The following is a 14,300-nucleotide window of genomic DNA, read 5'->3' as shown; positions in this document are numbered from 1 at the left end:
AGCTGACAATGATGATGATGATGACTACTGTAAACAATCGTTTAGTCTAATTCTCAGCCTGAAAATGGTTGTTCACATACCGTTTGATTGAAACCCGTTCGCTACTCTCTGATGTCCTTGACCGATGAATATTTCGAGATTTGCGGTGCTTGGTTGCAGCATGTGTGCTCGAAGATGAACTCGATAGTGTACGACTGGAACGTCGCCGATGCCTGTGTCGGGATTCATCATGGTGCTTTACATGGAAGACAAACAGAAGTATGGAGACAATTACCACTAATATAAAAAGGAACACTACGGAAAAGTATTCAGGACAATCGGCTACCCCGAGTGAAACGAAGGGACACCTATGCAAAAAAATCCACGCGGGAAAATACGATGGGCTCTAGTATCCTGCCTCTGAAATTTTTCGGATTATCAAAACTATTCGATTTGTTCTGAGACTTATTTGCTATTTAAACTCGAGCATTTGAAATAAACCTTCATACATAGCAGAGGAATCATACGTAAGTGTTAGGATGACTACCTGCAAACGAACAATTCCATTTAACTCACGATTTGTCTTGTATACTGAAACCTTTGTTTCTACATTTCAGCCTCTCATTGACATCCTATTGGACTGTTAACTCTTTTTATATTCTGGCTCAGTTGAATTCATACCACGGAACGATCCACTTGTTTGCAGTATAACTTCCTCGAAGTTGTTTGTCTTCCCCATTCCGGTGATCTAACGTGTCTGACTGATAGCACATCAAGGAGGATATAACAATAAGGAAATTGAGGAATCAGTCGTTTGGTTGCGAACATAACTCACAAGTTCGTCAAACGAAGGCCTTATACCGTGCTGCATTAGAGCTCCGAAATAGCGAGATTTTCCCGTTTGAACCAGCGTCCGACCATGGTTATGAGCTATAGGCGATCTAATATATTCGAACGTTCAAAAATTTAATGACGTGGGAACTAACTTAGGTGCAGTTTGGGAAATGCAGAAAACAGCGTCGAATAAGTTGATAGCTAGATTCTCTAGCCTTAGCTTGTAAAAAGAATGAGTCGTCAATTAGTTTCAGCATGAACCATACACCAAAGGTGAATTAGCTTCAGACCCTAGTTTCGATCACCGAAGGAAATATACCCGGGCATCAGAGGCGATGGCATAATCAATTCTACCAGTAGGAAGTTAGAAACTGGGCATCTAGGCATTGAAAGCGATAAGCTCCATTGCAGGGAAGCCACTGACAGAGAGCTATGCTCGCAAGTGTTAATAAGCAATTGCAACCGTTTAGCTGTAACACGGGTTCCATTCCGAAGAGGCAGCATGGGAAACGGCTATCACTTCCAAGCAAGGCGGCAGGCGCGAAAATCGGCCAGTCTAAGAAATAGTGAAGGAAAACATGAAGATGAACTGCAGAGTAAGTCTGGTACCTCCGTCACAAGCGTATATTAAAGTCGCTTCAGTTAAAAAGGTCTTAAGTTCAAGATGGCTGTTAGGCAGGAATCCACATGGATCCCGCTATACCGCACGTCTTTAGGCGCTGCTACGGCCGATAAGCCTGGCCCGCACGAGGTTGGCCCAAAATTCGGGACGCTTGCCGGTCCGGCATCAAGACGAGATCTGGATCCAACAGCCAACCATGACCCAGTATTGGCCAAATGCCGGTTGCCAATGGCGCATCCAGAACGCGTCAGAAATTCCAGAAAGTTATAACCGCTTACGATATATATACGAAGCGCTGTACAACTGTTCTTGACTTCGTTTTGGGCATTAATAGACCTTGCGCACCTTTGGTGGTTATTTTGACGTGAACGCTAGCTTGGGAGGCTCAGACCGAGAACTAAGCTGAGGAAAATACCGAAAGGGAACCCACGATGTCAATTGGATTTGATCAGCTCCGAGAACTATTGCAGCAGCAACAAAAGCAGTTCGAAGAAGCACAACTAAAGCTCAGTGAATCACTGACTCAGAAACTGCATATCCAAACAGCAGCAGTCAGTACTGGTGAGTCTTCTATTTCCTCAACTGATGCAGCCGCGGCCTCAATTACGGAGTTCACATTTGACCCTCTTTCTGGTCACACTTTTGACTCCTGGTTCAAGCGGTACGAAGACATGCTTAAGACTGATATTTCCAAATTTGATGATGGATGGAAAGTCAGACTATTGCTGCGAAAACTCGGCACACCGGAGCATGAACGGTTCACAAATTTCATTCTCCCCAAGCTGCCCCGCGACCTCAGCTTTGATGAAACGGTCAGAACACTGTCCCATATATTCGGCGATCAAACATCACTGTTCAATATCCGCTACCAATGCCTTAAGTTGGCCAAGAAAGATGATGATGATTTCATCACGTTTGCCGGTGTTGTCAATCGAGAATGCGAGCGCTTCAAGCTCAGCTCAATGACGGAGAATCAGTTTAAGTGCCGCATTTTCGTATCCGGTCTCCAGTCATCCCATGATGCTGACATCAGAACCCGGCTTCTTAACAGAATTGAACAGGATGCCGAAATGACGTTGCAGAGCCTCACCACTGAATGCCAACGCCTCATCAACCTGAAGCACGACACGGCTATGATCGGTCAGTCACCTGTGACCTCAAGTAGCTGTGTACAGGCAATCAACTACAGCGTGCCCAGGAAATCCGACAAGAAGCCCGATCGAAGACAGGGTAAGTCTCCCACGAGTTGCTGGCATTGCGGTGAGTGGCATTTTGCTCGTTATTGCCGGTTCAGGCGTCACAAATGTTCCAGGTGCAGTCGTCGCGGCCACAAAGAAGATTTGTGTCGATCTCAAAGATTGCAGCCACCCGCACACCACCGTGCAGCCCACAAATCGCGGTCCAACTCGGTGACGGCAACATTCAAAGTTGATTTTGCTTGCCGAAGGAAGTTCGTGACGGTTCGTATCAACGACATCCCAGTTCGGTTGCAACTTGATACTGGCTCCGATATCACGCTGCTCAGTGAACGAACGTGGAAGCGAATCGGTAAGCCATATGTGAAGCCGACTGATCACTGGGCCCGTAATGCTTCCGGTGGCAAACTGAAGTTGACTGGCGAAGTGGACTGCCTCATTAACTTCAAGGACTCGACGGCACAAGCCACCTGCTACCTGACGTCATGCCCCAAACTTGATCTCATGGGGCTAGATTGGATCGAAAAGCTAAACCTGCTGGATAAACCAATCAACTCTATTTGCAACGGCATACACGCAGCACCCGGACAAATTGACTTGCCGAAGCGTTCACTTGAGCACCTCCTACAACGTTATGCGTCTGTATTCACTGACGAACTTGGACGGTGTACAAAAGCAAAAGCCAGACTGTGCCTCCTCCCTGGTGCCAAGCCAGTCTTCAGGCCAAAACGTCCAGTGCCTTACGCAGCCTTGCCTATCGTCGACCAAGAACTGGACCGACTTCAGAAGGCGGGTGTTCTCCAAGCGACCAACTACTCGGCTTGGGCCGCACCTATTGTGTTGGTAAAGAAGGCTAACGGGACGATCCGGTTGTGCGCAGATTTCTCCACCGGTCTCAACGCGGCACTGGATACCCATCAATACCCCCTGCCTCTCCCAGACGACTTGTTCGCGAAACTGAATGGGGGTAAATGTTTCGCAAAGATTGACTTGGCCGATGCGTATCTCCAGGTTGAAGTGGAGGAAGAATCCCGAGAACTGCTCACGATCAATACGCATCGAGGTCTGTTCCAGTACACTCGACTGCCATTTGGTGTCAAAGTAGCGCCGGCCATATTTCAACAGATTATGGATACGATGCTGAAGGATGCACCAGGCGTTGCCGCCTATTTGGATGACCTCATTGTCATGGGTTCCAATCCCCACGAACTGTGGCAGCGCCTTGATTACGTGCTTAGTCGTATTCAAGAATATGGCTTCAAAGTGCGCCGAGAGAAATGCACATTTTTCATGCGGTCGATAAAGTACCTGGGGTTCATTATTGACGAACATGGCCGCCGTCCAGACCCGGAGAACATTGAAGCGATCAGACGTATGCCAGCACCCACAGACGTGGCGTCCCTCAGGTCTTTCCTCGGTCTCGTCAGTCACTACAGTTCGTTCCTGCCTGCCATGCATCGCCTTCGAGGCCCACTAAATCAGCTACTTACCAAGGACCACAAGTGGACATGGTCAGAAGAATGTCAACGCGCCTTTGACTCTGTCAAATCCATGCTAAGTTCCGATTTGCTACTCACACACTACGATCCATCGATGGAAATTGTTGTGGCGTCGGACGCCTCGAACTATGGAATTGGCGCAGTGATTTCACACGTATTTCCAGATAGCAGCCAGAAAGCCATTGCACATGCGGCCAGATCCCTGACTTCAGCCGAGCGCAACTACAGTCAGATAGAAAAGGAAGCCTTGGCGATCGTGTTTGCCGTTAAGAAGTTTCATAAAATGCTTTACGGCCGTCAATTCACCCTACTGACCGATCACAAGCCACTTCTTGCTGTGTTTGGCTCGAAGAAAGGAATTCCGGCATATACTGCCAACCGGCTCCAGCGATGGGCCACTCTGCTTCTGGGGTACGACTTCAAGATAAAATACCAGTCCACTACCAGCCTGGGACAAGCCGACGCACTGTCCCGACTCATTGATTCAAGCAGGCCAGAACCAGAAGATACCGTGATCGCAACAATTGCCTTGGAACCAGAGGTTAACCACGTAGTTTCCGAAGCTGTTCGCATCCTCCCAGTGACTGCCGACATGGTCCGCCAGGCTACCGATCAAGACCCTGTGCTGCAGCAAGTCATAAAGTACCATCGCAATCAGTGGCCGCGTACCTGCCAAAAAGACGAACTAAGGCCTTACTTCAACCGGCGTGACGCATTATCACTAGCCGATGGATGCCTGTTGTTTTCAGAACGTGTGGTCATCCCAAAGAAGTTACAACCAGCCGTCCTGAATCAGTTCCATGAAGGGCACCCGGGAACAAACAGGATGAATGCCCTTTCTCGGAGTTATGTCTACTGGCCCTTGATGGACTCCCAGATCGAGCAAGTCTCGAAATCTTGCCTGCGGTGCGCTGAAGCATCCAAGTCACCGGTGAAAACCTACCTACGCTCGTGGCCGCAACCGACCGAACCCTGGTCTCGTCTTCACATCGATCATGCAGGTCCAGTGGGTGGCCAGCACTTTTTGGTCGTGGTCGACGCTTACGGCAAATGGTCGGAAATTCTTCCGGTGAACAGCCCCACAACTGCCATCACAGTCCTGGAACTCCGACGATTGTTCAGTCGTTTTGGGACGCCAGAGACTGTTGTATCCGACAACGGCAGTCAGTTTACGTCGTCGGCGTTCGCACACTTTTGTCGGGAGTATGGCATAACGCATACACGATCGCCGCCGTTCCATCCAATCGAACGGCCAAGCGGAACGCTTTGACACTCTCAAGCGGGCACTTCAGAAGTCCAGGGGGAGGGACCAACGGAAGAGATTTTGTAAAGGTTCCTGCTGGCATATCGAGCGACGCCAAACCCCAACTCACCTGATGGAGTATCACCAGAAGAGACACTGGTCCGAAGGAGGCTCCGAACACCGTGTGACACCATCCGGCCCCAAACGAAACAGGCTGGTCACCGCAACACCAGAATGGAGGAACAGCTCAACCGGCATCATGGAGCAACTGCGCGCGCATTCAGCGAAGGCCAGAGAGTGTTGCTTTGTGACTACAGCGGCAGACGCCCTACGTGGACCCCAGGACTCATCCTTCGCCGGCGCGGCAAAGTGCTCTACGAGATTCGAGTTGGTCCAGCCAAGTGGATACGCCACGCGAACCAAATCCGGCCGACAGATGCGCCGATCCTGCCTACAGGACCGAGTGATATGAGTCTAGAAATGCTTCTGGACACTTTTGATCTCGGCACCATCCCAGGAAGTCAATCAGTTGCTTCGTCAGAGGCCCAGCGTGAGAACGGATTACAACCGCGACGCTGGACAGACAGGATACGCAAGTCAGTGAGGCCACTGCAAGTGAACCCCCGGCTTCGAAGCTACGTCAACAAACTTCAAGGGGTAGGTGTTAGGCAGGAATCCACGCGGATCCCGCTATACCGCACGTCTTTAGGCGCTGCTACGGCCGATAAGCCTGGCCCGCACGAGGTTGGCCCAAAATTCGGGACGCTTGCCGATCCGGCATCAAGACGAGATCTGGACCCAACAGCCAACCATGACCCAGTATTGGCCAAATGCCGGTTGCCAATGGCGCATCCAGAACGCGTCAGAAATTCCAGAAAGTTATAACCGCTTACGCTATATATGCGAAGCGCTGTACAACTGTTCTTGACTACGTTTTGGGCATTAATAGACCTTGCGCACCTTTGGTGGTTGTTTTGACGTGAACGCTAGCTTGGGAGGCTCAGACCGAGAACTAAGTTGAGGAAAATACCGTTACTACAATAGCATAGTTTCAAACGGAAGGTCCGTGTTTCGAACGCAAATTCGGCATTTCGACTACCCTCTGACTAACCTGACAATACCTCAACCCTCATGCTTCTTTCGTGGCGTGAGAACTACGCCGTGAGCGCGTTACAACTGAAGGGTTATTTGTTATCATTATAGGAATAAACGTTGGACATTATTTTCCTTACGAAAACTGGTCAGGCAATGTTGCAACAGAGCTGCATTTATCGCACTCTGCACCAATCAAAATCCATCAATCAATTTATCAGCTGTAAACAGCGTGGCATATGCACATTGGTTCCAGCTGCTACAGTTTCGATCACTGGAGAACAGAAAAGTAGAAGTGAGGTTCAGTTTGTTCCGAAATTAGGTAGCTACGCATTGAAAGCGATAAGCTTTAATGCACAAGCGCCTCCAACTGCGCGACTTGCCCATTTTCGCCAATGTCAATAGCCATTGGTGAGTTAAGTCTCGGGGACCCCATCTAGGGAGGCGGGAGTTGCCCACCCGACTGAGCTTACTGGTTAGTGTGCTTGTAATTCTTAGTCAGGTCATTCACTGTTCACCTTTCGCTTCCACTCAGCAAGCGGCTGGGAAAGAAGAGCTATGTGGGGCAGAGGGTCTTCTAACGTACAGAGTACATGTCCCAACCAGCGCTATCCATGAAACATGAGTAATTCATCTATCGCGAGAGAATTCCTTCTTCCCAAGACCATCCGACGTGCCTCAGTATTGCTAATCCGATGTTCCCACGGGACCGGACTAATGCTTCGGCGACACCGATGGTCAAACACTGACATCTTCCGTATATCTTCTGCGCGTAGAGGCCACGTCTCTGATCCATAAAGCAGTACGGATCGCAACGCCCCACTGTGAACTCTGTCCTTGACGGAGACTCACGTCACGGCGGCGATATAGGTGACGGAGGTTGGCAAAAGCTGCCTTGGCCTTCTCGATTCGAGAAATAATTTCATCTTCAGCCGGTCCACTGCAACTCATACAAGTGCTCAGGTGAACAAATTTATCCGCCACGTCGAGTCGCTCGTCTGCAAGCATATGGTTTGGGTTTGATCATACCCAGCCTTGTAGCAGCACTTTACACTTCGCAGGCGTCAAGCGCATGCCAAACAGTGGGGCAAAGTTAGCCAAGTTGGTTAAAACCGTTTGCAATCGGGAAGGATCCCAACCAAGGAGAGCAATATCGTCTGCATACTCAATGGGAGCATTTCGACTCCCAAGGTTTCACAGGCAGACAGAGAAATTTCAGGCAGCATATCAATAACAAAGTTGAAGAGCAGAGGGGAAAGAGGAGAGCCTTGTCTTACACCACTGTATGTGGTGAGCTCAGCCGAGAGCTTCACGTATACTCGTACGTGCCACAGTAGTCCGCATATAGTGCCTCAGGACGGGGAGAAATTCGGGACATCTTTGAGCGCTAGACACTGCCAAAGCTTCTGGTGATCGACAGAATCAAAAGCAGCCTCCGAATCCAGAAAAACGACAAACGTGTGACGTTTGATGGAGTGGCGCTGTTCGAGAATTTGTCCCAAGGTCGATGCATTCTCGACCAGGGCGAAACCCAGCTTGATTTTCACAAATGTCTCTCCCGATAATCTATCAAACTCTCAGCGGTTGTGTTCAAGGAGACCAGGTGAACTGCCCTTTGAAGTGCTCAGCCCACCGCTCAAGACGGCGACTGAGGGCGAATTACTGTTCCGTCTTTCTTGGATACTGTTTCACTAACATCTGTCTTCTTTTAACCGACTGATCGAACAAACTGCGCGGCTGTTGCCTGCAGCGAAAGCCTTCTTCATCTTCTGGGCTTTCAAAATCTATCAGCGTTCTGTCGATTTTCAAGCTCCTGATTATCCGGTGTTTGAGGGAACTACGTGTGCCATCACAGTTGCTATTTGCTGGTATGACCTTTGTGGCAGCAGTAAGATATGCTAATCTCGCGATATAGTGCTCACTTAGTCGGGTCAGATGGCCTGGACAAACATTTATGAAAGCTGAGAGCACTGCTTCTTCAACCTTCGAGCTCTTCGTCATCCGCATGACTACGTTTCCAGTAGCTTTCTAGCCAGAGCAGCTCAATGCTCTTCGGTTAATGAAACTCGTCGAAGTCGATGAGCGGAGCTGCTTTTACTTTGGACGCGTAATGCTGACAGAAAGCGAAGCGCCAACCGGGTCCATACAGTGGCGTGATCAGAGTCAGGATCACCGGAGGCCCGAAGAGTGAAATATGGACCATCTAGGCTTGTCCTAAGCGGCTTGAGGAGCACGACCGAAATGGGGTCTTGTATGCGTGGTTTCTGAGACACAATATACAGCGATAGAGGTAAAGCAAGGTTCCTGCTGCCCAATCTGACTTGGAGTACGGACATTAAAGGCTGCAACGTGGATCAGATCTTCTGATGTTAGTAGGCGATTATTTTGGTTTATTTTTCTGGGCGACGACTGAGACATGGAACAGTGACTAGGGGATTGGCGGATGTTTTGATTGCACTGCATTATTAGGGTATGGAGATGAGGAGGGAGGCCTGTGAGAGCTGTAAGGGCAAAGATACTTCTCGGTTGCTCAGACCGAAAAAGTGGGTTTGGTTGAGGTACCCAACCTTCGATCTCTGACTGCAGTCTGACCAACATGGCGGTTAAAGGAGGTAGGGTTTAGTTTAAGGACCGACCCCCTAGCCTCTCACTCAAGAGTCTGGACCGCGGGACGGCGCTTGATATGGCTTTCTTGAAAGACCCTTGTCGGAGCCCATGACTCCATAGTCTGACCCACTTGATTGTAGGGGGCCGGCCCGATCCAAAGGTATTACTGTCTCACTCCTGGTGCAGCTGCGCACAAGTGACTTTTGAGCAGTACCGCACTCTATGGTTTTAAAAGTTTATCGACCATAGTGAATAATGCGCCGGCGGTCACGGTCAACCGTTGGGCGATCGAAGTGTGCGGTTTTCAGTGTCCACATTTTCTAACCCGTCCTTCTTCGGGGGAAGGCGGCAACGTTGCTTTCATAAACATGGGCATGCTAATCACCTTAAGGAAACGCCTTATTGCTTTTACACTCCTGTCCCAGAGGACAGGTGTCCCAGATTACCCCGTATTACGATCACTCGTAGGACGGGGGCTCGCTATTCTTCGACGGGCTGCTCCCCTTTGGCCTTTCTGACATCGTTGAACCTATAGGGACTGAGTTCCAGCCAGTATAGCCCACAGGGTCATTGCAGCACAAGAGCCCGACCACCTCGACAAGGTGACAGCTAATAACCATTCTGACGTCAGAGAGTGAAAACGGACAGTTGAGTATGCTCACTAATCATATTCCTAAAATCCCAGAATGTCCGGAACCAGTGAGACCCTCAAGTTCCACTAAAATCGCAGTGCCATCAAGCATGCGGGCGAGAAAAGCCAACTGCCGACTGGACGCTCAAGTAATCAGTTCAGCAACAACCGACGGTGGTGAATGTTCAGACATGTCGAAGAAGCAACGGCTCATGATGATGAAGCCAATGTCGATCAGGTAGCCTGAATTCAAGGTCAAAAATACCGCGATGCTCCTTGTGATCTTCACACTCGCTCGTTGGCAATAAGATTGTTTTGTTGCTTGTTGGTTAGTCTTTTCTGCGACACTGAGGCACTGGAGCGGTAACAGCAGTTAGTTACAACACTAACCAACTTGCGAAGGAGCTAATTAGCCATTTATGCGATATATTTCGGTATGGAGGTATCAAAATAATCCAACAGTGTAATCGCGTGATGTCAGAGGTTGGACATGTTGGATGGAATGTCATTGGTATGTGCTTGGGCATCTCAGAATCCCTTCTCTGTAAGCTGGTCAAATTGACTCGCGGTGGGTTAGCTGACATGTGACACCCTCAAGCTGCTGTGGAACGACCGTCACAATCGATGAAAGCTGTCCAATGGTGACTAACAAATACTTAATCATGTCACGAAGAGCTGACCACAGGTATGCTAAAAGTGGCTGAGTACTTGCGTTAGGTGTTGTGGAGTGCGAAAGCGAGTTCAGCGTTATGTAAGCACAGTTCAGCTGTTTTATCCGAAGTAGGGAAATCATGACTGTCGCAACAAGATGGAATAATTTTTTCAGATTTTCCACCAACCCAGGGAACACGCAACCTTTCATGACCCTGGATGGTCATGCGCTCAGTTCCACTGCCAGAATCACACGCAGTTTGCACAAATTCTACCCTTTTATGGGATTGCAACGGTTCATCGGCAGCGACCACTGTCCTACGTAACGCTCCAACAGCAGCCCACAAACCAAAAGCACTGGTGCATGCTATGCAATGGGTCTAAGGACATTGATTTCGATGAAGGAATCCAAATAATGAGGGAGAAACCATTATGGCTGCACATCTTAAATCTCAAGTGTTGGTTTCAGTCAGTAAGATTTAGCTCTCGAGCGCAGAGACAGACCTGCAACTATGAAAACGATCCCAACAAGAACACTAACATATCGCATTAGTTTGGGTACAGGTTAAACTATCAGGCCAAAAGAAGTGGAACGAACACTTACAGATCGCGATTCGTGTTTAGCATTAGGCTTCCGACGATGACGCGGTGAAGGAGACGAAGAACGCCGACGGTGAGAAGAGTGCACTAAAAGAGAGATGCTAGTTAGATGTTAGGAAATTCACACAGAATGGGCAAAGATAAATGGAAATATTAATAACATTGTGTTCGGGATTATACCACATTATCGTATGAGGTTTCCCCTGAGAAACCGTCTGAAAATCCATCTTGTCGAGAAGAACAAAAACCATCCTCCTCAAACGCCCGATAGACGACTGTCATTATCTTGCGCCATCACCGGGAAATCCGGAGTATGACCTGTGGTGCTCGACAATGTTCATACACAACGGCTGCGCATGTTTGGTGTTGCTGCTACTCGTTTGGAATCTGCGTTACGTCGACACGCCGTGACGACGCACCATGCAGTTATCAAACCGGACTAACGATGCCATACTGTAAAACACGCCAAGTTATACCAACACCGTCGCCAAGCGATCCAGTCCGACAAGAATGACCGAAATCACTATTGGACTGGCACAGCGACTACTATTGATACTGGATGAGTGTGAGGGAATTTCGCATAGTGCGATAAGCTTACGGAAATCGATTATCTGATGAATCCACTCTTAGCCCTTGAAAAAATCACCATCAGTCTTTGACGATCATCGGAGTCGAACACAGATCTAAGATCGAGGAAGGTCGGTCATTGTTGGTCATCCGGGGTGCCGCAGCTCCAGTATTGATTGTCCGGTGATGATATGATTGAGGAAACTACGGTCTATACGAAACAGCCTGAAATTTGCGAACCTTACTCTCACCATGATGGAGGCTATGGACACTAGACTGATACCCTAGTGGTTTCCATGTGTTCTGTACCCTTTTTGAAAACAGGAATCATCATGGAAACGGTGCATTCTCTCATTCTTCTCTCACCTCAGATACCTCGCAGGGTAACCACGAGGGACTTGTCACATTCAATACAAAAAAAAAATTTGGAGCAGGTGCTTGGTTGCGGCAAGGCAATGAGACTGCAAGCTGGACTTTCGTCGTCAATGGCGGACTGGTGTCGATGTTGCAATCGCATTCGTTTAGTCCTCCCAGAGGCTTAGTCGAGGGGAGGCTCTGACTTGTCCTTCGGCGTTCAGCCCATCGTTCAACACGTCCTTGAGAAGGAATTGAGGAATTATCTTTTTCGGAAATCGTTTCACTCACACCTACTCACACCAAACCAATGGACCGCATTGCCTTGAACAGGGTACCGTTTTTTTACTGTTTAAAGGGCCTTCTTCGTTTCTCGGGCTTTTGCGATCCACCAGTGTTCTCTGTCAATCCTTAGGATATTCGTTACCAGGTGTTTAGATCTGCCCATGCCATTATAGTCATTTGTTGCCGGTATGGTTTTCACGGTTCCAATCAGAGCTACTGATCGTGACGAGATCCAGTCTTTATTGGGGAGTGCATGCGACCTTCAGTATACAGTATCAAAGGCTTCGATCACGACTTTTCTCAGTTTTTCTCAACCGTTACCCAAATCGCCCATTGTGCCGTTCGAGACTTAGGAGCCCCTCAGCCAACCCAACTCGATATTGCTGAGCTAGCGAAATGCCTGCATGTGTTGAAATGAATGCCTTTGCATTAGCCGGCGTGTACCCCAAAATGAACGATAATCTTCTGTCAAAGCTTTCCAACAGTAGCCGATTGTCACATGGTCCAAATAAAAAAATCGTTCAGCTGTAGCATCCTTTCGGTGCCTAACTGCCATGCCTCCCGAAGGTTGCACGAGGGCTGGGATACTGCCAGGTTGCCCAAGCCTAGACAGGGGAAGGCGAGAGGCAGAGGTCGGGTTCGAACCATGCACCTTCCGGTCAGTAAAATCGCACTCTAACCACTTGGGCCAGCTCGCCCCTGGTCCAAATAAGTCCACAGTCGGTGGTGTCCAAGTAACTTCTTGTGAGTGCCTGTGCTTGCTAGAATTGTGTTCCGCACATAACAGAAATTTGTTCCTTGTTATCCGTGCAGTGAGTGTTAGCCTCGGATCGGCCGCCAAGATAGGCTTTCTCAGAAAGTGGTCGACCAAACTGAGGATCCATATCACCTGATAGAAGCTACATATCGGTACATTTCACTGACAGGAGCGACGACGGCAAATCGCGGCAGAAGCCATCTTTCTCAGCTTCAGACCTGCCTTTTGTCGCAGCGTAGGTTGGCACAACAAATAAACATGGTTTATCACACTGAGATGCATTGATTTTGATTGAACCGGTCAACCTGTGAATTGGAATCTGGTCCAGTAAACTGCACCCAGCCCTGCGGCTAAGTAAAACTCCCACACCGTAGAGACCACGAGCTGTTGAATTAGAATCACCAGATACCTGAAGAGTAAGGTATTAGAAGTCTGGGTTTATCTCGAGCGATTTGAGATACATGACCGGACTGGAGTCTCGCAAGTGTTTCGGAGAGACAACATACAGGAGGGGACAGGGTCTAAGCAAAAGCTACCTGTTAGCCAATTTGACATAGAGTATGGATTTTAAAAGTAAGAATGCGGAAAAGATCTCTTGAATTCAGTAGAGATTTGTTTTAATTTATTTCACTGAGAAGCTTAGGCACGGAGTAATGGTTAGGTGATTGACAGCTAAATGAGCCAGGACTTGAGTGAATGTGCAGGGAGGGGTCAGTGCATGAAAAGCTGCAAGGGCAAATAGCACCTCTCGGTTGCCCAGGCCGAAGACGAGGTTTTGGTTCCAGTGCCCAACCTTGAAACAAAAGGTGGCGGGAAAATAAAGCTCTTGTTGGGGGACCCTTCCAGGAGCCAATGACTTGCTGATCTTAAAGATACTTCGACCGTATCGAATGTGCCCGTGGTCACCACTAACTGTCCGGTGATTGGGGTGTGCAGTTTTGTTGGGGATATCAATATCCCCCAGAAAACGCTGTGTTTTTATGTGTGCTAGTGAACTCCCGGCATCTTCAAGGTCAAACTATGAAAAATCAATGGCCTCTTGATACTCCAAGGAAATTTAAATCCGACCACGTACAGGATACCATTCTTTCCACTGACTTGGGTTCGGAAGCTCCGGGCATCGCCTGTTGATCGTGTGTTGTTGGATTATTAAAGTTTGTGTCCGAGGTTCTCGTCTTCTTACTATTCGCCGTGCTAGGAGTCTGTATCAAGCAACATAGCTGGGGATAGAGTATTGCCACAATCCGCATTATCATATTGTTTGCTCGCTGCGTGACCGAACCGTAACACATTGGCATACATGCCTCACGCAGTCAGTGACGCTCGTCCATCAAAGTTACCATACGTAGCAGCCTAACTGGTCACACTAACGTTTGCAGCGCT

The 14,300-nt window shown here is 48.7% G+C and overlaps 1 protein-coding gene across 1 annotated transcript in view; it reads right to left on the bottom strand.

The window, feature by feature from the left end:
* Nucleotides 1-5,405: 5,405 nt before the first annotated feature.
* Nucleotides 5,406-14,300, bottom strand: part of T265_11132 (hypothetical protein) — a gene marked incomplete at both ends in the record, with an annotated part of 25,370 nt that continues 16,475 nt past the window's right edge. Inside the window, one exon of the mRNA XM_009177707.1 lies at nt 5,406-5,503. Coding sequence (XP_009175971.1) covers nt 5,406-5,503 — 98 coding nt within the window. The remainder of the gene's footprint in view (nt 5,504-14,300) is intronic.

This window comes from Opisthorchis viverrini, assembly GCF_000715545.1.
Source record: "Opisthorchis viverrini unplaced genomic scaffold opera_v5_449, whole genome shotgun sequence".
NCBI lineage: Eukaryota > Metazoa > Platyhelminthes > Trematoda > Opisthorchiida > Opisthorchiidae > Opisthorchis > Opisthorchis viverrini.
This window is presented reverse-complemented; position numbering and strand designations above follow the sequence as displayed.